Source organism: Cyanistes caeruleus, chromosome 2 (genome assembly GCF_971803275.1).
Source record: "Cyanistes caeruleus chromosome 2, bCyaCae1.hap1.1, whole genome shotgun sequence".
NCBI classification, from domain to species: domain Eukaryota; kingdom Metazoa; phylum Chordata; class Aves; order Passeriformes; family Paridae; genus Cyanistes; species Cyanistes caeruleus.
In genome coordinates this window covers 107767400-107795117 of record NC_141702.1, presented here as the reverse complement: position 1 = coordinate 107795117, position 27718 = coordinate 107767400, and the positions used below count along the sequence as shown (strand labels likewise).

The 27718-nt window shown below is 41.2% G+C and overlaps 1 protein-coding gene across 50 annotated transcripts in view; it reads right to left on the bottom strand.

Annotated features, from left to right (window-relative positions):
- The window catches only part of NRXN1 (neurexin 1), a 671062-nt gene that overhangs the window by 38415 nt on the left and 604929 nt on the right, over positions 1-27718 (bottom strand). The window contains exon 1 of one of the 50 annotated variants that reach the window (XM_023922982.2): positions 14744-14829. The exons of the other annotated variants lie outside the window; for them this stretch is intronic. Within the exon in view, the coding sequence (XP_023778750.1) occupies positions 14744-14776 (33 nt within the window). The 5' untranslated portion in view covers positions 14777-14829. Of the gene's footprint in view, positions 1-14743; positions 14830-27718 lie in introns of those variants that run through there. 50 annotated transcript variants of the gene reach the window in all.

Here is a 27718-nt window from a genome sequence, read left to right as displayed (position 1 = left end):
ACCTGCAGACGAGAAAACAACTAAATACTTAATTCTCCTCTTGTAGAGAGTGAACTGGAAAATGGGCAGAGTGAGCATGTGTGTGTTTGGGGGAGATTCTGTTTAATCCTTTCAGTTTATAATGCTTAGAAAGATACAGTCACCATTTCACAGCTGCTTTCACATAGGTCGGTGCTGTATGACTCCCAGCCACATTAAAATGTCAATTCTAAAACTGACAAATAGTTATACTGAGCTTCAGACCCTCAGAGTTTGCACTGCCTTTCCCACATCAAGGAGGATCTAGTTCTGGAGCTGCCACGCCCTGCACACAATGGTTTCAACCTTCCCACTTTCACTTGAGAAGCACTATACAAATTTAGAAGCTCTAGAGATTCAGGGAACTCATTACTTCTGTCCTAAGTCCAAGCACTCAGATCAACTCCCCTCCCACTTACGCATCCTCATGCATTGCAAAATAAAACTAAGTTACAACTCCCTGCTTTTTTTTTTCCATGGGCAGACATCCATGACCTCCAAGAGGCTTCCTTTTAGCCCCTCCTGATCTGCCTGATGTGGTAAAAGAGACACTTTATTCTGGAGAAGCAAGAGCTGCAATGCTTCAGTGCACAGCTAAGAGCTTGGGCCAGTACTGGGAATATCCAAAACACTACTTTAGTGACAGCAGCACTGCTCAGCATTAAAACATAGAACCATGCAGGCAACAAATGGCCCTAATTGCTCTAGATAAGAAAATTATCTGCAAAGTGGAATGACAGAATCTCTGAGGTACATGAACAGAACCTTATCAGACATGGTACCACATTTTCTTAAGCAATCAGGACCTCCTTTGAGGAATCGTTCTGTTTCTCATGGTGGTTGCTCTACTTTTTTCTTTCCCAGAGTTTTTAGCTACTGGGGATGATAAAAAAAGGATTAATCACTGATTTTAATGTCATGTAACACTGGTAACATACGTATACTGCAGTAATTATATAAGCAACTGTCTCTATAATCACTCTTCAAGGAATCACTATCTACAAATCTGCCACTTTGCCTTTAAAACAAGCCCTAACCTGTCAAAATCAAATTGTATTTTCATTAGAATACTACAGAAGTTAAACAAATAAGCTACAGAACTATGTCTTGCAACAAATCAATATTTCATGCCATAATTTATATTGTGGAGAGCCAGAGTATAGAGACACATAAGTAAAACAGGAAGTTTCATTTTGTTGTTGTTTTCTGGCTTTATCTCTCTCACAGAAGCCCAGTGACTCTTTAGAAATGCCAACACCTACAGCCATCCTTGTTGGAAGCTAAGCTGTACTGGGCATTGAAGAGTTTATGGATTTCAAGCAGGAAATCCTGTATCTGACCTACACCACTTTTTCTGCTCATCGTACAAGAGATATTAAAGCACAAGGACGTTTAAAAAAGAAACGAGACAAAGGAATAAAATGCACAGATGTCCACAAATGCAAGAACCACTCTAACCAGCTCCTTGAAAGACAAAAGTGGCTTCAGCATTCTGCACCAACTCCTGCATCCAAGTCTGCTCTCTGTCATAAGTGTGATTTCCCTCTAATGGCAGCATCTAATTTTTTGTTTTCATTAAAGGTTCCACTTTCTTAGATGAAAGATAATTAAAATAATTCCAAAATCAAACAGCAAATGACAGAATTGCTTTACAAATAAATTCTTTCCCTGACTGCTCTTTAAATTAATCTCCTACTTCTGCTCCTGTCCCATAATGTCAGCTGGAGTTAAGCAGGAGTTTTCATAAGCAGGGATGAATTCCTGTGGTGTAATTCCACTAACAGAGTGTTTAGGTCCTACAGGCCATTACCCCCACTGCTGCCAGAAGGAATTTTCCTGGGATGAAGACCAGTGTATCTACCAGCCTCTATGTCCCTAACAGACATGTCTGCAGAAGTTCAGATCATTATGAGAGAAGCCCCTGGATCAGGATTATTTGGCCAATTGTTACACTATTACTGAGACGTCGTCTTAAATAAATGTGCTGTTGCTAACAGGCTATTTTGGTTCATGCACAGAATTATTTCTCAGCTAATGGATATCTTCCTTAGGATGACTGTGAAAGGCCAGCCCAGGGGCCATGAGACATTGACAGGGTCAAGCAATCTTTGTAAACAATTTGAAACACAGATATGTAAAATCAGAATGCACCATGAACCCCCCCAAATGTTTTATTCTTGTTATTGTAATAACCACAAAATGGTGATGACTTTTAAAAACCACCAATGCTGAAGAAGGATCAGAGACCTGAAAACTGCTGGTGTCAGGCAAGAAGCATCTGAAGAATGTCCAATAAAAATAATCTACTTTAAGCTCAGTCAGGAACTAGTAATGCAAATTCTCATTACAGTAATATAACTATGCTTATGCTTATGTTTTGGATTTGTAATTTGTTCGGGTCTTTCTACAATAAAACAATGCCTAGTAAAATGACAGCAAAATAAAACAGAAAAAATGTGTTCACTGTTCAGCATTTCTAAACAACTAATTTAAAGGTCCAAATTTGCAGACCTGGGCATTTTTTCCTGCCTGGAGCCATCTAATACATCTTCACTGCTAGAAAGGTCCATCTAAAAATGTGATGCTGGAGAACTGTGGGAACAGACTGGACTTTTTGACCCAGAAATTCTTTTTCAGCCCTATGTTCTCTTAGGTAACTATGAGTAAGTTCCTGAGTAGGTGAATGAAGACCTATGAGTTTTCTGTAAAATTTCTGTCTTCCTGACTTCTTCCAGGCTTTTCCTACCTTCAGTCAGAGATGTCTCAACTGAACTGAAATTTTGCTGGAAAAACTCTTGCATTTCTCCCATGTCAGTGATGGGTGGAGACTCTTCTTGTAAATGGGGAGATTCAATAAAATAATTTCTTGTTTAGAAATAGCAAAGCTAAATTTGCTTGATGTCCATTATTTGTACCCAATAAGATTGTCTCTCTCCCCAAAAGCAAACAGACAATAAAAGATGCAACTGCTGATTTAGGTGAGCAAACGCTCACCTGTAACCTCCCAAAGGTGGAATGAAGTTTTTTCTCCACAACACTTCCCCCTCAGGATTTTGGTCTGTGGCACCACAGTGATAGTTCATAGCCCTCCAGCCTGCACCAGCACCTCCCTTCCACTTAAACATGAACCCTTCTGCTGGTTTAGCATGGAGGCAGACTTCAGAACATGTGCAAAGACCACTCCTCCTTCTGGCAGCTGCTTTTTTTGTGACATTGTGCTTGACCATCTTATCAGCACACATCTCAAAATATGACCTCCCCCAGGAACTCTCACAGATGTGCAGTTTCCAGACACTGTTCCGACCACAAATCTGTTTGCAGGTGATGGTCTGAAGAAAAAATGGCCCTAACCTCATTCTCTTTGTGTTTCCTCCTTTCTTTTCCAGGCAACACTTGAAAAGTGCTCTTTAATCACAGAATATCAGAGAGATTTTGCAACCATTTCAACCTTCACATCCTTCACATCCAGAAAACTAAATCCCCACAATGATAAGCTTTTCAGTCCATTTTTTTCTCTTTCCACAAAGTCTCGTATCAAAAATTTTGAAGCCCTTGCTAAGCTATACATGGTCCAGTCTACCAGGCATCATTTTCTTTCAATGTTACTTTGGACATGGAAAGCAGGCTTTATGAAATTAAGCTCTCCAACAGTTTAGTTGTACATTTCAGGTTCTACCACATAATTTTCACACTTAGCATAAACATCTCTCTCCTAGTGGCTACACTGGGTGAGCAAAACGGAAGGGATATCTATTTTATTAAACTTTGCCAAAACCTAACTTTCTTTTAAAATCCCCAAACTCTCCCCCAATGTCTTATGTTAACTGATGCATCTCAAGAGCCACACACAGAAAAGGGTTTATCATGCACCTTGCAAAGATTGGCTGAAATAACATCTACAGGTGAAAGAAATTACTTTGAATGAAAGACATTTTTTCACTTCTCTGGTTGAATGGATCTCTTGCTATTGGAAAATTTGGATCTCAGTTCCTTTGTTTTGAGCTTGATATTCCTCACACTTTTCCATGCTCAGCTGTGGTAGCAAACTCTCCTTTTCTGCTGCCCATTTGTTCACAGACAAGAAACTTCCACTTTGTGAAATATACCACTGGGCATTGTTGCCACCTGATTGCTCCAGCAGCACAACAGCACCTGACAGATAAATGCCAGATGTATCAAGAGCATCAGCTGAAACAATCCCACCCTGCTTTGCCTTTGTGTTCTCTGGTGAACCTTGGCATCAACCAGCTGCAGATTCAGCTACTTGCCAGTTCTCCAGGCTGCTTTCATTCCTCCCCAGACCAGCCCAACTCACACCTGCTTATGTTCTCTCTTGTTACGGCTTTGGGAAAACACAAACACATTTTAACAGCCTTCTTCAGCATCACTACAGCCTTCCTGGGGATAAACACACTACTGTGAGACTTTGCAGATTGTCACAAACTGCTTCTCTGTTTAATACTTCATTTTGGCAAAACTCACTGTGATACAAAGATGGACAGTAAATGTCAAGGAATGTGTGCTGTAATCCACGGAGTCAATGCCTGCCTGCATCTACTCTCTATTCAGGTCTTGCTGGAATTGAATTTTTCATAAATGTAAAACATGAAGAAAATAAAACTTGCCTGTTGCCTGCTGCAGCCTGAATCCTCTTGCTGTGCATCCATGTGTTACCCTCACTCTTTGGCAATGGTATTTTGATATCCTTCTCATGTCCCAGAATACCACAAGAATAAACTAAAGTGTCTGAAGAGATTTCTCCTTCTGTAAAATTAATATGCCCTAGTCTTCTTAGGTTGTTTTCTTTAAAGGTGTTACTGGGTTTTTTTCAAGACTGGTTTCCCAACCACCAGCTCATATAATAAACATTATAATTTTCTACAATTTAATTGGTTCTCTCTTCTACCACTTCTAATTCGCCAAATCAGTGTTTACTGTGTTCAGGTGCTCTTGAGGATGGTATCACTTGAGAAGCTGGGAGTAGCACATCTGTCCAAAAAACATTCTATGTCTGAAATTAGTTTACTCCAATACATTTTTTCTCTTTGTGTCAGGGCTGAAAGCTATCTGTGATCACTCTCAAATGCATAAGCTATCCTCCACAGCTGAGTCACTGCAGGAAAAATGGGAGATCAAATACTTTTACAACTCCACCTGAGCATGGGAACACGCACACACGTACCCACTGCACAAAAGGGTCTTGTTTTGAAGGAGAAGCTGCCAATTAGCTTTCCTCACAAGGCTAATTTTTAACTCTCTGTGACTTCCACAGCTGTAGCCCACAGATGCATGCAAGATTCAAAGTACCTGCTGAGGTATGAATCCTTTCAGAGACTTTTCACTTTGTTGTTCTGGATAATCCCTCATCAATTTTTTGAGCACAAAAGCTGGTGGGTGACCTTGGAAAGGGTGCCTTCTGCACTGGCACGGTGTGCAAAGACAGGAATCAAAGCCAGCAGGCTAGTGGGATGCTAGTGGCAGGCAGATGTTTCATCAAATATTGGCTGCTTTGTTTTTAAAAAAATATACTTAAAGCACTGAGACCCCTTCCTCTTTATACTGATAAATATAAAAAATACTTCCTCCTTTATACTGATATGGCTCTAAGTGGAGCTACAGCATGTGAGCTCCTGGCACAATGTGCAATGCCAGGGGATCAGGTATGTAGCAAGGGCAGATGCAATGATGCTCAGCTGAATTTTCAGCCAGAAAGGACAGATATAAGAAGCAAGCTCCCAGAAACTTCAGAGTGGGGGTGGGGGAGGGGAGTGCTGCTTCTGAAATGAGAGTATAACACTCAGTCTTCCACTATAAATGAGGTTAAAAAATAAAATGAAGAAGAGACTGTGGTACCAAGGGCAGGAGAGACAGTTACAAGACTTATTTTGAGATTTTAATTGGCATGAAATTGATGGTAAGGAGAGCACCACTGTTTCCCCTTATTTGACCTCTGCAGTGCCAGATAAACAAAACTTCACTGATAAAGACTTAGAACGTATTTGGTACTCAGTCAGCCACCAGCTTCATATAGACAATCTAGTAAAATTAGAGATCCTTGGAATGGAGCCAGTGTTTTGCTCCATTCAGCATCCAGACCTGGCTGGTTTCCTGAGATGGAGAAATCATAGATTGGGCACACCCCCTACGCTGACTGCCCGAAATCAGGCCACCAGCACAAGGGCAAGCATCAGTGCTGCTCCACCTTGAAAGTGCAACCTTCAAGGTGTAATTCCTCATTGTTATTTGGAAACCAAGAACATCTGCTGAACAGAGCATCTCTTACAGTATTCCAGAGCCAGAACACCTTGCATGGAAATCAGATCCAGCAATTTATGCAGCTACTAACATTTTCAATAGGTCAGCATGAATTTACAAAGAAGGGAAAACCCCAAGCTTCTTTTGACTGCTGAGCTCACCATTTGAGCACCACATTTGGAATTCATGTCTAAGTTATGACCTCTGAGGGCAGAGACAAAACCCAGCATATGTAGAACACGTGTTTCCCTAACTCCCACCCCCAATTATTTTGCAGGTTATTCCTGCCTTTCCTTTCCTCCAAGAATATCGTTCCCCCTCCCAGTTATGAGCATTAATACAATTAAGCATAAATCCATGCAAAACCATTCCCAGGAGGAAGAAATGCCATCTCAAAATTAACAAATGGTCACTGGAGGAAGAAGTCCAGCTGACCCAAAAGAAGCAGCTCAATGACTTGTTGGCTGATTTCAGTCCATACACTCCATGCAAAATATTGAATTGAGAGGATCTCAAATGTCACCTGAAAAATGCAAACATAATTACACTTTTTCTAACATACTTAATCATTAGACAGACAACTTTAGCCTTTGGGATATTTTCAACTCAAAACACAATTTATTTGTCATTCCCAGTGCCGTCTATTAGGTAGATGTCCTGTTCTGGGATGCTGATACTGGAGGAAAAGCCCAGAGGAGAATATCCGTGGGAAAGGAAAATTGCTTTTAATATCTGAAAATAATGGCAATAATGTTTTAATGTAAGACCACATGAAATAAAAAGGAGTTTGCAAAGCTCACCATGAATTGAATGGGTGTTAGTTTAACAATGACACAAATTTTCTGTGAAATGGCAGAATAATGGGATTAATAACTGTTTTGTCCAATTCTTTCTTCAATTGTCAAATTCATCTAAAATCAAAAAATTATCTGGCATATCCACGAATGAATAAGGAGCACGAAGTTCCCAGAAATGCATGAAGGATAAGGATTGTCTAGAGTCGAGGTGGAAATAGAGACAATCCCACATTTGCAGACTGATTGGGCAATGATGTGGGACCAGAAAGATGAGGACCCACAATGCCAAGCCCTCAGCTAAGAGAGATGCAGATTCTAGTCAGGCTCTGCATAACACCATTGTGAGAACATTGCTTAACTAACATTTCTCACAGCTTCTTTTGCTCTTACTCTGGTTATCAACACGACTAAGGCAGCATCTTTCCATTTTCTCTCCTCAGCTCTGCAGTAGTCCAGGCATACGCCATGCACTGAAAGCAACTGAAGCTGTTTATAGTTCATTCAAGGGAAAAAACTCTTTTTTCTGGAGTCATCTTATTATTTAGTGATCTCAAGGTGGCTCTAGCTAATTAATCACAAATAAGTGAGAACCTTCTCTTGGAGCTGAAATGAATTACAGTTGAGGTAGGCTTTCAAAAGGAATATTTTGCTATATTTTTAGATTATTTTCTCAGGTTGCTTTCAGTTTTCCAAGTACAAAAATACCGAAGTTGAAAAGCTGACTTAAATCCTTGAAGACATCTGGATACCTGGCTATAAAAGAGTAAAACAAAGTCTACTAGAGCAATCCAGTCAGTCTCAGCACAATGCAAGGCAGGAGCAGGGGTCACAGATCAGCTGCCAGAGCTCCTCATCCTGCAGCAGCTGCACACTGGAAGAATGCTCCCACTGTCATAAAAGCTGCTGCTCACTCCTGGTTCAGATAAATCACCTAAATAGCAATGGGGAACAGATAGTACAGACAGTTTGGACACAAGAAAATTGTCTCAGACTTTTTCAGGGCCAGGTTACCATCTCAGTCACCTATTTTAGGCTGCCAGAAAGCAAAGATTAAACAAAGTGACAGACACATTCCTGTGAGCTTAAAAGTTGCTATTATTTCCTTTGTAACTGTCTGGTGCACAAAAACAGTGATACTTGAATGTCACACATCCTCCCCAGTAACCCTGAAGGAGCATTTTGCAAAGGTCGCCTTTGCAGCCTATTCAGATGTCTCTGCTACCACTTTACTTACTTTATTCCCTAGATATCCCCACTACAAAGGAGAAATATGTAGCAATAGAAATTTGCTGCACAGGTGAAGCTGCAAAGGGAAGATTCAAGGCTGGTAAAGTTGACAATTGTCAATGTAGCTTACGGAAAAGCTGGGGTCTTACTTTGTTCATGCCTTTAGATAAAAATGGTGCATCTGGCAACATAGTACTTAAGATAAAAAAAAAAACAAAAACAACAAATTATGCTGATTCTCTCTTAGCTGTTTCATGCACCCTGACCCCTGCAAGAGTTAGCAGAAACATCCTACTGTCTGTTAAGTAAGTTAGAAAGCTTAAAAATAAATAGAAAGAGGAATAAGAGAAATGCTCTCCTGTAAAGTCTTTTCTTAACCCAAACTGAACAAGGCAACCTTCATTCAACATGCCCTGAAAACAGCCTGAAAGGGGACTGAGCTTAAACTCGCTTAAACGATCCAAACTGTGTTTCTCAGCATAAAGTTGAATAGGGGTGTAGTACCATGGTGCCCTTTATGCCTAGGATGAGAGGAGAGCTATTCCTGGCACTGCTGCCGCGTGTGCTGAGCCGGGCAGTGCTGCTCACGCGGGACACGACAGTTCCGCCGACGCAGTTGTCAGCGAGGGCCCGTGGTTGCTCAGGCTGTTTGGGCAGATGGACATCCTCTAGGAAACCACAAGCTGCACTATTCAGCTTGGCTTTGCAAACCGCCGTGGAGCTGGCATGGGCCAGGGGAAGTGAGCTTCCTCAGGATACGGTGGTTGACGTTGACACCAACCTCACAGAACAGATTTGCCTTTGGCAGTGCAGCTCACCGGAAGGGATATTTTTACTGGCCTGCTCTGATTTTGGCTGGGCCACCTCCCACCCCTTCCTTGCTGCCATCTCACTGCTCTAAAATATGGAAGAGGTTTGTACTTTGTCCAAATAATCATTCATCAGCTTCCCCAACTTTAGTGCATTACAGACGCTTAATACCAGTGTTGAATATACCTGTGTTATCTGTAAAGCAAAATTGTGAATTTTCATTCACTGTCTATCCCTTTTATTAAGCAATTCTGACATCAACTAGGAAGTCAAAAATATGTTTTGCTTCCAAATGCCAAATGAACTTCATTTTTTGTTTTTAATGTACAATATACACTACACAAATAATGAATGTTTGTGTTTGTAGTTTCTGTGAAACTGCTTTCTTAAAGATCTTTTGGTCATGCATGATAAAAGAGGTGAAAACCAAAAGCCATTGTCCACCTCTTCAATGCAGTTGTGCCCCAGGTGTACATTCTGCTCTGAGTGAGCTCTAAAAATTGGTAGCAGTCATGGTGCTAGCACACAGCCCCAGACACTCTAGTCACCCTTTTTCTCAACAACCTTGCTCAACAACTTCACTAACCTAATACTTTTGCTTAACAGACCAAATAACACCAGCAAAAAAAAATAAAAAAAATAAAAAAAAAATAAAAGTAGAAATTCCAACAAAACTCCTGAATGACTAAGGTGGAGCAGCACTAAAAACCACCAGAGAAAAGCAAGGCATGACCTAGCATGGGAATTTTGAAATAGGTAGGAAAAGGAATTAGAGAAATCAAAAGAGCTACAAGAAAGGAAAAATACAAGACTTGTGGAAACTTAAGGAAAATAATTTAAGACTTTACTTCATGTAATTTAGTATTGGTTTGCCATACCACTGCCAATTTAGGGAAACCATTGAACAAAGCACTAACATTATTTGAGCCAAGAAATGCAATTTGCTCTGTGTTAAAGTCCACAACTTACTATATTCATTTTTGGCTTTGTGCCAAAAACCTATGGCCAGGCTCAAACCAGAAGGTGTTCCAAGGTCCTGGACATTACAGACTCTCAGCATGAGAAATGTCTCACCACCTGAAAACTTCCCAGGACTTCACTGGCAAGGAATCATTTAGTTTGTGGGATGGAATTTAAAATGAATCATTCTGGTGAAAATAACATCTTCCTCATTTCCCATTTAACTTCTGATTTACTTTAAGCAACAATCATCCAAGATATCTGGGTTTAGAAATCAATTCATGTATCCTTACATATTCAGACTTTGCACTCTGTGTTGTTCGGACTTCTGCCAGGGGTAGAATGTCAGTGACAATGAAGTCACTGACAGCATTTCCATTGACCTTAAGGATGGTAGAACTTCACCTTAATCTACCTTTTATGGACACACAGCCAAACTGCTGCACAAGACTAACTGGAGTGCCCACAGTGCTCAGATTTCCTGCATGTACAGAACACGCTTCCTAATCCTTATCTTTCCACATTTTTTTTTAGAGGTTGCACACATATCCTCCCTTCTTTAGTAGAGAAAGGCATTCTCTAGAATTACCATTCTCTAGTAATGCAGTAAAATGCACAGAAGCAGTCCAACAACTACTTTTTCAGAGGAACTGCAAGGGTTTTATTGGCTGCCTCTTGATGTACCCCACATTGTTTCAAATAGCTGTTGACTCTAAGTTTTGCCCTCGGCCCCTACTCTGTCTCATCTCGATCTGGTACTTAGATTGCAGGCATCACCTGAGGTTTCACCCAAAAGGGACTGAAAGATACGATCTGAAAAAAAGGGATTAGCCCTTATTAACTGCATGTGATTGTATAGCTAAATCTAATTATGCATCCCACTGGCAAAAAATGAAGTGTGGCTTAGATATAGACAAAAAGAGAAAGCCAGTGTGGAAAAGCATAGCAAAAGACTGTAATCATACAAGCTACCCCACAAGAGTAACTTCTCATGGTTTTGTCAGACTTTTCCCTCCATCTGCTGGTCAGAGCAACTTGCAGGAGCAGAGCAAAATACCCTATGGATTGAAAATACATATCAGAAATCTAAAAAAAAAGAGAGAGAGCAATAAATCCAGAAATTCAAAGTTACTACTGGCTGAATGTGCAAAACAAGTGTAAAATTAATTTTTATGTCAGAAAAGCTGATGAATTAGTTGCTGAAAAACAGATAATTCATAAGATTTTGTAGCATGAAACAAATAGAATGACTGAACTTCGTAGCAATATACACAATCAAAAATAATTATAAAATATTTCAAGCTACTGAACATGTCAACCAAGAAGTATGAAAATCATTTACTCTTCACCAACAAGTTCTATCTGTCAAGCTTCTCCTTGGCTAAGAGTGAATTTGGTGCTTTCTTCAACTCTTTACCTTGAAAGGCTCAGAAAGGCTTTCTGGTGTGTGTGTACACAGAACCCAGCCAAGCTGTGACACCATCTCCAACAGTGTGAAGACAAGGAGCTCCAAGGAGAGGAAACAACTCCTCTAAGCAGTGGCAACAAGTGACCCATGGCAGAAGGGTGTCAGCAGAGTGAGAAATCCCTTTACTACACGGAGCTGCTATAGCTGACATGGCTGTTGAAAGATAAAAACCCACCATGACTTTCAGTAGCTGATGAGAGAGGGGACAGATAAACAGGTAGTGATCCAAGATTTCCTACAGGAAATCCCAATACCCCACTTGGATTGCAGCAGGTTAGACTGTTCCCTCATTTGTGTCACCAGACTATGGTACTTCAGTTAAATCATCAACCTGGCACAGAAGCAGGTTCAGAAGAATGCGCTTTTCAGGCTGAAGTATCTGAACTCTGGTCTGTTCTGTGCACCTCTGTTCTCTGCTGCTCCACATGGGTACCTTCTGTAATGGCAGCAGAGGATGGCTGAACCCCCTCTGCATTTCCCCCTCACAGTAAAGCCATGCTGACAACTCTTAACTCTCTGTGTCATCTCAAATGCACAAGGTCAAAAAATAAATCCTCTCACGCTGTGACTGGGATTTCTTGCTAAATCAGCATTACACCAAGACATAAAGCACAGTTGAGTTTCTAAACATTGTCCTTAGGCTGTTTGCCTCTTCTGAATTCCTGTTGAATATTGATTTGAGATTTAAAGGTCCAGCTGCCCACCTAATCAGGTTGTGTATACAAACTCTGCCTGATTAATGGGTTATTCTAAATGTGCAGCTACCTCAAGGACTAAAGAAAGTGGACAACATGAACTTTTCTTCTCTTGCTTTATGCCACAAGGTTTTAGATCAAACTACACCTTTACAGAAATACAGCCTTGCCCTTCAAGATACAACCACCAACCCGATTTTTCTGTTAATTTTCTTTTTCAGGCACATCTAAGGCAATTTGGCTAAGCCTTAGTTATAAGCAATCTTAAAATACCAGAAAAATTACTTGGTATAAAACTTGAGACCACATGTTGGCTTTTGAGATATTCATAAGTCCAGCAGACCTTATATTAAGCAAATGGAATTCATTTTGTACACGCCATCTAGATGCATCTCTCCACAGGTGAGCTACCATCTAGGCAGGTTTAATGGACAATTCCTCAGGCTGCCCTGGCAATTACTCCTCTGCTGACCTGGAAGGATCATTAATATTAGGGAGTTGAGATGCAATTCAATTTCCATTCTGGCTCAGCCCTAAGCTTCTCCTAAGTGGATGCTGTCAGCTGTGTCAAATTATATATGATGTCTAGGTGATGTGGAGGATTATTAGGAAGAGAGCTGGGAATGGTAAACTCAATTCACAAAGTTTTCAGCCTGAACTTGAAGAGTGGCCTATGATTCCAACAGGCCAGAGCCATTTGGCATGGTTACAACCATCCAATTTTTAATTTTTTTTTATTTTTTTTTTTGGGTAAGCTGCTATGGGAGGAGCACAATCAGGTATTGATTAGCCCAGAGCAGTAAGAGATGAGCTGCTGTATAGAATGGCACATTAAGTGATTTAAATGAAAACAATAAAAACCCCAAAAGTCTTAATGGCAGAACTCTGAGGAAGCCCAGCTAGCAAATGCAAACTGCATTACACAATACACCCGGTATGCCAAAGGAAAGGAGGTTTGATGCTCAGCCCCACAACTGCAGCAATAAATGAAGTCAGATAGCTCGGATCCAGTTCAGCCTTTTCACAATCATGAAAAAAGCCTCCAAAACCATAAAGCCTCTCTGAATACAATGGCCATAACCTGTAAACCAGAATAAAATTGAACCATCTCCCCCACTTTACTATCCTGTGACTCATTTGAAAGAAAACAAATGCACCAAAAATAAGCTTCTCCCCTTGCCTTTCTAGCTACTGGGGGAAAATGAGACATTTCTGTACAGATGGAAGCTGCTGATTTCTTGCTCTAAAAGCCCTTTAATCTCTTTTGGAAACCCTCACCCGCACCTTTGCCTTTTTCCACTATCACGATACACCTGTCCCACCTGATGCCAGCCCTGGCTTTGCCAGCAGAATTCCCATGGTGCACGCAGGCGCCAGACTGCCACGGCATTTTAACTCTTCTTGGGGAGAATAAGGAGCTGGAAAGATCACCAACCTCCCCAGAGGAGCTGGGAGCCCTCACACAAACACACACCGTTCTGCTCATTTCCAGGTAACAGGGAAAGCTTTGTAACCCGTGCCCATTTAAATCAGATGCCTTGCAGGTTTGTTATTTGAAAAGCAAACAAACAAACAAATAAATAAATAAATGGAAACACCTCGGTTTTCATGTTAGAAACAAGCAAACAATCAACCTTTGAGAAAATACACAAACACTTTCATTGTCATAAGCATGCAGCGATTTACCCTCCCCCAATAGATTAGAAGCAACTCATTTAGAAATGAAGCTACTTTGCATTATATATCACCACATTTTAGTCCATCAGATACAGTCATTCATTTTTATGCAATTTTTCTTATCAAAGCATGCATATAACTCACAGGAATTCCCGTTGTGCAAATGCTCACTGAAAAAAAATCCAATCAAAACAAGTACACACGTACGTACACACACACGTACACACATATTCTAAGCCAAGATGAAAAGCATGCATGGTCAGGGTTTAAGCATAATTTAAGCCAAAATAATTGCTAGATTGTTAAAAAGAAAGCAGCCTGGCAAGTATTTGAAGCAGGTTTTATTCATGCTTTTATTTGATTCTTCTCAATTTTCCTTTCCTTTTAGACTCATTTGTAGCAAACATGCTCAAAAAAAAAGTCTCTATTGTTTAAGAAAAAGCAGACAAGAAAAATTAAAAAACAGCAGCATCCATGCTCTGGGTACCAAAGCATTATTTTCTTGGAGCAGAAAAGAAAGAAAAAAAATACAATTTAGAAGCTTTTCTATATTTAAAACAATTATCGTGCAAAAATTTGATCTTAATATTAATAGCATGCAATCTCCAAGGAGACGTATTCTAATTTTTTTTAGGTTTTTTTTTTTTTTTAAAAAAAAAAAAAGTAATTTTCAGTAAATCGGTGCAAATGCCTTTTTTTTTTTTTTTTTGATTGGTTTGGGTTTTGGTTTTTTTTTTTTTTTTTTTCCTTTCTCCTCCTTGCCGTCAACCTAAAGGTATCTTAAACCCTGCATGCTGCAGTGCTTCGCCTGCATCGGCTGTGAGAGAAGAAGCTACCTGCGAGTTTTCACAGTGCCATCTCATATCCATGTCTGCCTGGCTACCCCTGCGTGCTTACGGCTTTTTTTTTTTTTTTTTTTTTTCCCCTTCCTTCCCTTCCTTTCTCTCTCTCTCCCCCCCCCCTTTCCCCTCCCCGCTTAATTCTTAATGGAAATCCTAGGAAATTTAGTCCATCCTCTGAAATCAATACTGGTGACAGGCGCGCTGCCTGCCTCCGCGGGAGCCGGGGATGATAAATTGCCTGCGCATCCGCCCGGCCTATCAGTGCCCGGCGCTCCGCCCGCCCCTGGCCGCGCCCGCCGCCGCCGCGGGGACACCGGGGACGCCGCACGGCGCTGCGGAACCGCGCCGAGCGCCGGGGAGCGCGGGGACGCGGGAGGATGCGGGGGGACGCGGGGGGACGCGGGGGGACGCGGGGGGACGCGGGGGGACGCGGGGGGACGCGGGAGGATGCGGGAGGATGCGGGGGGATGCGGGGGGATGCGGGGGGATGCAGCAGCCGCGCCTCTCCCGCCGCACCCGCGGGCAGCCGTGCCACACCGACCCCGCCACCTCGGTGGCGCCAGCGCTTGAAGAAAACGCCCGGGACAAAAAGGCGGCAGAATTCCACCAACGCCGCGGGATGGGATGGGATGGGATGGGATGGCATGGCATGGCATGGCATGGCATGGCATGGCATGGCATGGCATGGCATGGCATGGGGCCCCCTCCCGCTGCAGACGCCTCTCCGCCTCCCTGCCCCGGCGCTTGGAAGCGGGCGCGGCCCGGCCGGGATGCTCGTGGGAAGCTGCCAGGCACAGCTGCCCTCCCCTTGGCCGCCCAGCGCTGCACAGCTGCTGGAGCCACCCCGACCAAACAGCTGCTGAGAACGGGTTTGTCAAACGAGTCACCAGCCCCCCAAATCCAGCCACAGCGTCTCGCCATCAGATACCTGTTACCGCAGCACCATTTCATTTGGCCTAGGGAGAATGTTTCCTTTTTTCTTTTTTTTTTTTTTTTTCCTCCCCCCTTAACAGTTTTCATGAATCCCAGCAGTTGTAACACAGCAAGTGCCCACCTTTAGGCTTTTCCAGCCCTGAAATCTACATTGAATAATGGATGTTTATGCTGAGGAAAAAGACAAGCGAGACGTGAAAAAGTCAGGTGATACCAACTTTGCATTTCCCCTGACAGGAGCTCGGAGGTGATAAAACCTTGCCCTGACATACCCTCACCCACCCATTTCTGTGGCAACGTGTTGCCTTTTTCAAAAGGCGTTTTGGGCTTGCAACACCATTTGATAAACGACACATCCGCAATTACTGCTAATGGCCAAAGCACGTGGCAATAAAGCAAAGCTGGTGCAGTGTCTTGATACACTTCCTCGTGAAAAATAAACTGAAATGGATTGATAAGATCTACTCTGTATGACAAACATTTCCCTCCCCTAAACAGAGCCAGGATTGACACTGAGTTTTGTGGCTGGGTATGTTTGGTAGATTTGCATAGTAGTGGCTAGATTTTTAATATTCAGTTATTAAATCATAAGTGTGTGTAATAGGTGTCCACTGTGTTCTTTTCCTGGTGAATTGGAAAACAGCAGCCCATGGACAGCAGCAGGGCTGCCTGCTGGCCACAGGGGCTCTGCAGGTAGGTTCATTTGGCTGCAACTCAGTCACAACCAGGATAGTCAATGCTGAAAGAAACACTGCACTGCTTGTTGGAAGTGGCATTCCTATTTGCTAAATGTCTGTCTGTGCCACGTGGTGCTAATTAGAGGAAAGTCATTGCCCTGAGGCTCTTACACTTGCCTTATGCTGGAACCTGACTCCTGGCCCTAAAGCTGGCAAACTTTAAGGCAGTGTGCTGGTGGATGGAGCAGAAAGCACTGCACTCTCTTGTTCCACATGGTGTTTTCTAAGGGTGGGTCAGCAAAATTGAAAGGTCCCCTGGAGCTGAACATTGCGTTTTGATAACTCTCACAGCTGGAAATCTCAGCTTTTTCATTCAGAGCAATTCCTGACCCTCCAAGGAGCACCCTAGAAATCCCCAACTTTGGCTCTGCACCCTTCCCCTTCTGGAAAATGGCAGAGGACACTGCCAGGCTGTAATTGCACAGCTCCTTGTCCAGTGTTTTGTGGCAATTGTCAAACCTTCAAGTCTCGTTTGCCCATCCCTGGTCAGGGACCAGGACAGAAGACAGGGAGGGCAATGCCCATGGTCAGCAGCTATGCTCTCACTGCCCTTCTGGCATCCAATTCCCTGGGTTTCCTGACTACAACTCTTGTTGGGGCTGTGTCCTCAATGAAAAGAGTTCACTTAGGGGAAAAACAAATATGAAAACCACTCCTATTTTAATTAAGAAAATTATCTAAATGAGAATAATAAGTACCATTTCAAGCGGATCAATGCAGTTCTTTCACATTCACTAAGTCAAACTTTCATTAACCCCAGCACATGCCTTCCTGAAAGACAGTCCCAAATTATCTATAATATTTTGCTTGAGGCAGTATTTTTCAGAAGTGTGATTTTACAATAACACCATTAACAGTAATGGACTGTCATATGTCCTGCGTGCTGTTATTCAGGGCGCTAACTAGCGCAGCAATAAAAGGAATGGTATAAAGATGGATGACAGATCCCAGCTCCCCTCAAACGTTGAGCAGATGTCTGTGAGGATGAAATGCTGTTTGAGAAGCCTTGCCTTGAAGTGCTGGGGGGAAATGCTGCAGAGCACAGCTTGCTGTGAGCTGTGCTAGGTCAGAAAGCCATATCCTACAGATTCTGGCTGTCCAGCAAAAACCAGCTTGAAAGAGAATTCCTTCTGTTGGAGAACAACCCTCCATCTAACCAAGTTCAGGGTTTTGGTTCTTTTCCTTTCATGGAGTTGGAGCTGTCTGTGTCTCATGTATGATGGGCTATGGTGTGATGTGGAAATACAATAGACAGGGTGGCTGGGATAAATTTTACCCGAAGGATGTGAAGGCACTTAATGGGCTTAGTGTGGCAAAGCAGTTAGAAATGATCTGACTTTACACTTAAGTACTTGCAACTTTGCATTTAAAAGTAAACTCCTGAGTGCTTTGTTGAATCAAGTCCAAATATACAAAAAATAAAACTAAATGCAAAAAAAAAAGAACCTGAATTTGCTTGACTACACACTCTCAAGCTGTACATGAGACTTTTACTGAATGTACGTATTTTGCCAAATGTATATAAAATATCACTTGAAAACTTGCTTGTCAATGCAGTGAGAGATAGGAGATGAGTTGGATAGCATATATTTCACATTGAGGGGCACTGTAGTAAATATAAAGACAAATCTCTATAGTTACTAAAATGCAGGAACAGCATTATGCTTGAAAAACATAGACAAACAAAATTATGTTAAACCCACCATACACAACTGAGAACAGGAGAAGCCAAACTTGTGATTTGATTTAGATCTAAATATGCTACATATTTCATTAACTAGACAGGAACTGTACAGACATATCATCATTAAAATCCTTGCTAGTGCACTGAACAGGCAATTTTATAAAATGATTGTAATTTATCTAGGAAAAAGATCTACTCAAGAGCAAAAAAATCCCCCAATTATTTTATATTGTCTTTTTTAGATACCATTTTATCAAAAAAATTTGCATCTGCAATTCAGACACAGGTGGAAGCCTTCAGTTCTTACACTTCAGCCTAAGGGCAAGCACAAATTAAGCTGCTTAAGATGAGAATGAGATATTTTATGTACTATCCACCACTTCAAACGTGCTTTAAAAATGTGAAAGTTATGTGAGTTTTAAATATAAATGTCTGTGCGTCCTTAGGGATTAAATTGTCACTTCAGCTTGAGTCACATTGCCCTTGTGGCCGAGGTGGGCCTCCACTGATGCCCTGTCCCCTGCAAACCCCTCAATATTGTCCTTGGGAAACATATTTAACAGCTTTGAGGTGTATGTGGGTTTGCTGTCACTGTGAGATTTAATTTTGTAATTACTTGTGCACAAAGTCAATGCTATCCAGAGAGAGCTGGTATTGAGGAGGAAGCCTTAACTGTTTTCATGGGAGAACTGGGACAGTATTTGGGATTTCATCAATGTGACATCTTCACTTTTCCCCTGGAGACTCCTGCAGTACTCCACTCTGCGAAACTACCGAACTCTGGGAAATGAGTGTCAGTGTCAGTGTGCTGTGTCATCTCTGTAACACTAAGTGTACTTGCACCTGGGACAAAATTATCCCCTTCTGGCAGGAAGTCTGTAATCTCCTTCCCAGAGCACTGCACTCTCCCATCATGCTGTCAGCCAGGCTGCACCCATCAGGCCGGCTTGCAGACGGCTCCATTCCCATGGATCACAGGAAAACAAGACCAACAGTGATGAAAATCCTCAAGAGAACTGCACTCCACTGCTTAAAAGGTCAGGATCCTCCTCCTTCTTTAAGCAAATGGAAGCAGAAAAACTGTCAATGGAAAAAAAAATTACTCTCTTGAGAAAACATAATTTAGATCAATCCTACCTGTTTGGAACTAACAGCTTCCATCAGACTTTAGTCCCCAATTCTATACTGCTAGGAAACAGATTAAATGTACACTTTTTTTTTTCTGGGCACATATATATTTTCATTCTCTGCTTCCTCTTACTTCCTGCTGTGATTCCCTAACATTTTTTTCTGGCCTTTCCAAATCCTTCTACACCTGGTTAATCAACAGTGTCATAATAATACAGTGGGAAAATGATGACATGCAGCTATTATCCTAATTATATAGAGCACCTTTATTTTGTCTCAATTGTCTTCATAAATTATGTTTCTTATGCATGCAAATATTAGCACTACTTGATTGCTCATACCTATCTGGTTTAGTCAGAAGCACTCATTGCCTTTTCTAGGATAGAGAAATTGCATGGGAAGATACACAGATACAGATGTAGGAAGGGGAAAGAAGTAATCTCTTTGTATCAAAATCTTTGCCAAGGATGATTAAGGGTGAACAATTGCAAGCCTCTATTCTTGAAATGAAAGAAAAACAAACATTTGTTGAACAATGTTTAAAGCTGAATGCCAGTAGAACAAAGAGGAAGAAATTTTTCTCCTAGCCTGCCACAAAAGCAGGCACAAAGAAAGATACCCTTCTGTGGGACAAAATAAATAATCACAGATAAGAAAACCCAGAGTAGCATTCTGAAATTTTCAAGTGTGTTGCCCATGATTTTCTAATTAAAAATAATCCAGAATTACAATGTCTAATTATTCACAAGGTTTCATTTCTCCCCTGTAGCTACACAAAGAATGCCAGGTGTCACATGCAGAATGTATTCACCCTTGGTGTGCTGTGCTGACTGGGAAAAGGGGTTTTATCCCCCTGTTTCAGTCTAGGAAATATTGACACAGCCTTAACTTGCACATGAGTGTCCAGTGTCTAAAAGACTTGTAAGTCCATCATCTGCCTTGATTTCTGCAGCAAGTGTCCCTCTGTACAGGTCACAAAGTCCTAAATAAACAAGCCCTAAAGCCCCACAGGTGATTCACATGGGATGGATGCCCTTACTTCTTTTTTGTAGGGGGCAAAGGAACCACAGAGTAGCAATGGATTGTTGATAATCTCTTTGTCAACAAATCTCTTTGATTTGTTATTTTAGTGGTATAACAGGTGTTATTCTCATTTCAGTGAGTGTCAGTTCAGGCACATGGGTTTATTAGGGAACCTGAAATATCTCCAGAGGCTCAGCAGTGTCAACGAGACCTCAGCATTTAGATGAGCCTCAGGGACAGGGTCAAGCTTGGCACAGCCAAGAGAAAACTTTTAAATTACCTAAAGGTTTTCACCTCCTGCAAACAGCAACAGGATCCAGAGAAGAGAGGAGAATGAACTCCAGTACCAGCAACAGCATACCAACAATGTGTGCTTTGCAGGAGAAGCACATGAAGTAAATGTGAAAACTGAAGCTGGGGAGGAAGTGGTATCTGAAGAGAGAGGCCCACATCTGCCTTTTGCTCTTTGCTGTGAAAGAGCATGTCAGAGATCACGTTTTCTTCCCCCAGATGAGAACAAGGAAAAGAAATAAAAATGAAAGTCTTTGTGTTCTTTCCTCCTGGGTACATAAAGCACATCTGTGTGTGCACAAATAAATAAACTGGGAGCAACTGCAGTCGAGGACATGCTGTAAACAATAAAGCTATTTATACCATTTCATTCTTCTGTCAACATTTGATGTTTCAATATGATTGTACATTTCACAAATTTTTAGATTCTCTCATCACCTTTGGCAGGGTCAGGAAAGGTTTCATCTGCTCGTGTCAGCCTCCTGTACGGATAACAGGGGCGACTGCCTACACCAAAATGTATACAAGATGATGAAATCCATAATATAAGACAAAGTTGCTGTAGCTGTAGTTAGGGGAGCAGAAAAAAAGAAAGATGAAGTCTCAGTTTCCAGTGTATTTTCTCTAGGTGTAATTTTGTCCTGCTCCATCAGAGCCATTTTTAGCAGCTGGGGAATCCTTCTTGCAATTCCAACATCTATAAAGGAGTTTAAATCTAAACCCAACAGAGTGGAGAATGTAATATACTGGGTTTGATTGATCTGGATCTTTGGGTTTCTAAAACCTCGTTGGTTCAAAGATTGCTACGAATATATTGTTTGTTCTGCTTCAAAATCATACCTTTTGAGAGACACCCACATAGCTCAGAAATAGATGTGAAAACGCATTAAATTTTGGCCTGGCTACATTTTGCAGAGTGGGAGTGTAAGGGGGGGAAAAAAAGACAACGTGAAGCCTTCTTTCTAAATTAAAGGTTTCATACCCTAATAAATAATTTCTTTGGCTGTTAGGAAATGCTTGCATTATCCCCTAGCATGGAGAAGCCTGCAGAGGCTGGGTGTGTGCTCTGTTCAGAAGATGTTTTGACTGTTCCATCAGAGCCTGGGCCGTGTCTCTTTTGAGCGCTCCACGGAAAACTAAAGCAGCTGTGGGATAACCGTGCAGACACTCACAGAAACACACGGGGTGTGATGCTGGCTGCTCCTCCTCGTGTGAGGGGAGGGTGCCTCTCCCCTGGTCACAGTGGGCTCAGGGCTTCCTTCATCCTGTGCCTGGGGTTTTTGTGGGAAGCATGGCTGACATGGATAAGGGATTCAAAGAATAGCTGCAGGCGGCTGAACCTGCTGAAAGCTGACGAGAATGGGAACACCAAGAGAGAAATCTTCAAATGAAGAGCTAATTAATGGGTGCAGTTGTTATCAGGAGGGCTCAAATTACAGGCCTAGAGGAAGATTGTGAAACTAATGAAGAAATTCACATTTTGGAGAGAATATCTTGCTATGACATCAACCTCTAGGCGATGAGAAATGAGGAGACTGATGGGCTGACAAGACTACTTGTCTTTAAAAAGCACAGGGCTGCTCACCTGCCTCTCTCCCAGCAGCCAGGTTTAAAAGGGAAGGGTTTTTAGCAGGGAGGAGAGCTAGAAGAGCCATGCAAACTACACCACAGTCAACTCAACCCACAGACAGAACTAAAAGCAATGGGAACTACTTAATTTCTGAATAAGAAACTCATATTCTCTAAAAGGGCATAAAAACATGAAACTGAGCCCTTAACACCTGAACAGGTCTAACAAAACAAAACCAAACCATCCTCAACAAAACTAGAATTTGAACACTTCATGAGAATTAATTTTCACACCTGAATAAATTACTCTTTTGGCTCAGCCATTTTGCAATGGGCAAGAACTACATAGAATTGGGGGAAGGTGTGGGTAAGTAGCTGTTTTTTGTCTGAAGTGAATTGCATTTAAAGAAAGAGATTAAAAAAAAAATACATCTCCCCCTGTCCAAACAAGGCAAGCATGCAGAGCCCATAGAAATTCACAACAAGAGTATTGTGGATCATGGAAAAGGAGTTAAAGGGCTGGTGAAAAAACCTGTTCCTTCAGAAATCAGCTGCAATTCCGTGAGAATTTCAATCCTTACTTTTCAAAACATCCCGTGGCCTGTCCTCTGCTTTCCTACCTCTTTGGGAAGCTCAGTGAGAAGCCCTTCTGCAAGCAGTGTCACTCTCACCTCACCAGTCAGTGTGACCAGAGGAAGGGGCAGAGGATGTCACCACTGCTTTACTCCTACACAAGAAGCTTGTAGATCTGCACACACACACCTTAAAAACATGCACTGTAAGAGAAACTGTTTTGAAGGTGGAATATACCAATCCACATAATTTTTAAAGAAGACTACAGGTAATTTTTTATACATTGAACCAGTATGGAGGCATGCAGTGTAATTAGAAAGTTTCACTAATTGCTGATGCTCACCATTCAAGCTAAAACTCTGACACACTATATATATTCATTTCTATCTCTACAAACCTAGTTAAAACACAAATTAGATGTAACTTTTTTTTTACTATGACAAGACATGAAAAATCAAAAGCATATTGCTTTTTATGATGTCAGTCTTCCAGTACACACTGAAGAAAAAAAAATAAAAAAAAGAAGAGTTGTATTTTTTGTCTGATGATCTGTCAGAGAGTTTGCTTGTGCAGGTCACAGTTGTGTAGGCAGTGAAATAAGCTTGTGATGATAAACTGGAAATTACAATAATACATGGCCATGTACAAGACCACACGCAAGCATGTGCATCCTACATGTTGGAAACATCCTATTTATTTTCTGCCCTGTTTAATATCAAATCTTATTTCTCTTTCATGCTAAGAGACAACTAATTAGAAGTCTACTAATCAATAGACCATTTTATTATCCAGTTCAGCTCTGAATAATCCTCATAATTTAACGAGCTTCTGAGCAGGCCAGCAGGGAATATGCAGCAAAAACAAAGAATCTGACAAATACCAAGGGCTAGTCAGTACAAAGCAGCTTTCAAGAAAATAGAAAAGCTACCGGAGATTAGTTTTAAGTAGTGGAATCAAAACAAGCATAATGCAAATCTGGTTTTCCTTCTTTTCCTTGCCCAGCTAAGCCCTGGAGGTCAGTCAGCTCTGGCTGCTGGAGGTGGCACCTCTGCTGGAGCCAGGGAGAGCTCCATGGCTTCAGGAAGGGATTTTTTGTTCAAAGAAAGGAAGGGAAAGAGTGTGTTATCCTCCTTCAGGGCTCCCCAAGAGGTTTAAGTTTCTCCACAGAAGCTTTGTGGAGAAGTCCCAGCACAGCACTGCTGGACTAGCAGCATCCCTGGGCAGCAAAGCCTGGTGCTCCCCAGCTGCCAGGGAAGTGAGTGCCCTTCTCTATGCCACTGTAGAAGTGGATTTGTCACCTTAACTCTAAAGAACCAGGAACATCCTGTCTGTCACAATATTCATATATTCACAGATTACAGAAACAGAGAGTTATCTGCACAGACCTGCCCCCCCTTCCCTTTTTTTTTTTTTCAAACAAATCAGTGGATTTTATTTGGCATTTTAGAAGTGTATACTTATTTAATTGAAAGAAACCAGGATAATTATTCTTTGTCGATCAAAAATGTTTTCTGTGCTTTAAAGAAGACTTCAGAATAAAAAGTAGGACAATGCAGAGTAAAACACTTAATTAAATAGTCCTGAACATATTTTATATGCACTTTCATTTCCTTGACAGCATAGGTGTGCTACTTCCTCATTCATTGTTAATGAACTAAGTCTATCTTTGCTTGGTCTTGCTACAACATTAAAACAATAAAGATAAATAAAATCAGCCTAATGTTAAATTTAAGCTTTTAGGTTCATAAAAAATATTTGCAGCTCAAATCACAGTCAAGTTTAAATCAGAAACTTCTCCATAATAAAAAAAAATAAAAAAATCTCTGTAGCAAATGCATAAATCATCAAATAAATAAGACAAGGAAGGATGGAAGTAGGCTTACAAAAAAAACCAAAAACAGGATACAGATGCAAATGCTTGTGTATATATAATAAAAATTTGAAAGTCAGTATGTTTCTAATTGATAAAATTTTAACATTCAACTTATTTTACCATGGAGTCCATGACTGATGATCCAATTAATTTAATTTATGCAATTATTTCTAAATGTTTACTTGGTGCCAAGTATAAGCACAGTGTCAGCTCTGAGGAGCCTGAGGTCTAACAGGTCCAAAGAAAAGGCTTAACAGCCCTTCAAGGTCAAAATTCCACTAAGAAAAAGTCTTAGAGTAGAGGTTACTGGACTAATATTTATTTATTTGTAAAATCTTGTTTAGATATTTTTGCCATATGCCATGCCAAGTTACTCTTGTTTGGGTCTGCCTCTCAGTGGGATCATTTTCTCTGCACAGGAAGAATTGGAGCAGACCCCTGCCCGAGCCTCCTGTTCTTGGGAAGGCAGAGCTGGAGAAGTCCTCTTGGCTCAGCTACATCCTCAGCATAACCAGCACAGGACCTCTTTACCAACCAGCCACACCAGTTCACTTTTCACTGTTTGTCTAGAAGCTTTTTGCTGCTCCTACTGGAACACAACTCTCTCAGCACCTTCTTATTAGTCCCAACTTAATTTTGTCTGTGGGCCTGCTTCTTCTCACATCACTTCAATACTTTGGCATAAATAATCCTCTCCCCTCACTCATTTATTTATTTTTATTTTATTCCTAGTCATTTTATTTTATTTTTATTCCTAGTCATTGTTTTCATAGAATCATAGAATGGTTTGGGTTGGAAGGGACCTTAAAGATCATCTTGTTCAAACCCTCTGCTGTAGGCAGGAACACCTTTCACAAGACCAGGTTGCTCAGTACTCCATCCAACCTGGTCTTGAACACTTCCAGGGATTGGGTATCCACAGCTTCTTTGGGAAACCTGTGCCAGTGCCTCACCACCCTCACATAAAAGATTTTTTTCTTAATGTCTAAGCTAATCTGAAGCCATTCTTTCTTGTCCTGTCACTACATGCCCTTGTAAAAGTCCTTCTTCATCTTTCTTGTTGTCTCCCTTCAGGAACTGGAAAGCTGCAATTAGGTCTCCCTGAGTCCTTCTCCTTTTCAGGCCAAACTGTCCCAGCTCTCTCAGCTTTTCCTCCAAGGATGAAAGTTGCTTCATCCCTCTAATCAGTTTAGTATCCCTCCTCTGGACTCACTCCAACAGGCCCCTGTCCTTCCTCTGCTGGGGACCCAGAGGAGGATGCCACCCTCCAGGTTTTGCTGTGATAAAACCAGCTGTGTTCTTGTAGAGGATGGAAATGTGAACAAGATCACATCAGACAAGCAGGATGTAAACTCTCAGCAATTCTTACAGTAACCAGCTTAGAATTGTGTGCTTTTGAAATACAATGGGATAAAGATGCACATTTCCAGTGGATGCAGACTGCTGATGTGCTGCAAATGTCACATAAAGCTGGGGTGGCTGGCTGGTGCAGAAATAGATTTTTTTTTTATCTTGTAGGACAGGACCTTTGGCAGTTCACCCTCCCATGAGATGGGCCAGCAGAGCCCTTTCCATGGCCACACCACCACAGCTTACTCATCCTCTTGTTATTTAGAACTCCCCATGCCGTTGTTCCTTTTTCATTTCTAACTGATAAAACATTAGCTTGTAGCTCAGTGCTTTGTTATTCTGGAGGATGTGGTTTTGCACGTGATCCTGATGAATTCATCTCTCTACTCCGACCCCAGTCCAACAGGATCATCCAGTTTCACCCTCATTTTCTCCAAACTGGCAATGCTTTCTTCCTGTCATACCTAATCAGGGCACCTCTGCTCTCTGAGCTACTCCTGGGCCACATTTTTACTGCTGTTCATTCGCCAGTCTCAAAAGAAGAGAAAAGACTTGCAATCAACCAGCTCATCAACTATAGAAGAAAAATGCTGGTTTTCTATTCCTGGTAGGTTGAATCTGAAGTCTGAAGTCCTGGCTTCATCTTGTAGCTACCTAAAGCCTTTATCCCAAATCTGAATCTGGGAGAAGGTTGTACCTACTGATTTATAAGAAAACAAGAGTTACAAGAGCAGTCAAGCAGAATGCTAGAAAAAAAAAAAAAAAAGAGAGGGAGAAGATGCCCAAATAATCTGAAACAGCACAGTCCATACTACCAGAAGGAAGAATGATAAATGTCTCAGTCCCCACAGATAAAAGGAAATATTTGGAGTCATACCGTTATTCTAATCCACAGTGGTACATCTTGCTGACATAAAAAATTGATCCTAATAGCAAAATACATCCTCAGTAAAATGAACAACTTCTTGGTTTTTTTCTGCAGCTGTAGCAGATAATTGATTAATAGTGCACAAGCCAAGAAGAAATAGCGTGTATGACACCATATTCATATTTTTTCAGACAGATAAAGTAAAGTTTTAAGGCCTTGTGTTCCTTCTTTGCAGACTGGTAAATTCCATCTGTTAAAAATGAGTTTCCAGTTGGCACACAGAAAATGACTGCACTGTTGTATAAGCATCTCCACTAAGCTTTGTCATTTATTTCTGTAATTAAAACCATTTTGAGAAAGACATAGTCAGTTCAAGCAAATTGCATGTTATAATAAAACAATTCTAATAACAATCCAGAAGTTATTAATGAATACTCAAATCTATATAGGAAAGTATTAACTGGAGTAGCTCCTGAACAGGATTATTGCTATTTTCAGGCTTTTAAATGTAAATGTGTTTTCTGCATAGAATGTGGCAGTTAAATTTGCATAAAAATCATAAATCCAATCCAGAAATGTAATTTTATTTTTGTCAATAATCAGTCTGTTAATTTATCAAGGGCTCTGAACATCTGAACTGGTGGTGCAGAGGACAATGATATGTCTTTTTCATGGGATTTAGTAGCTAGAAACAAGGAGGGAACTGAAGGATGAAATTTTTAAAACAACTTGTATTGCTTGAAAAAACACTTTTTACCATTTCTTAGAGATGTCTGCCTAGTGTTTGCCAGACTCTCCTCAGCTCTCCAATCCCAATAAATGCGTGACAGAACTAATAAAAGCCTCTTCCTGTTCTGATTAATTGTTTTGAAAATACCAAAATTTTGTATGTCTCAGAGCCCTTCCTGACAGAACGTACTGTGGCTAAAAGCCACATGGC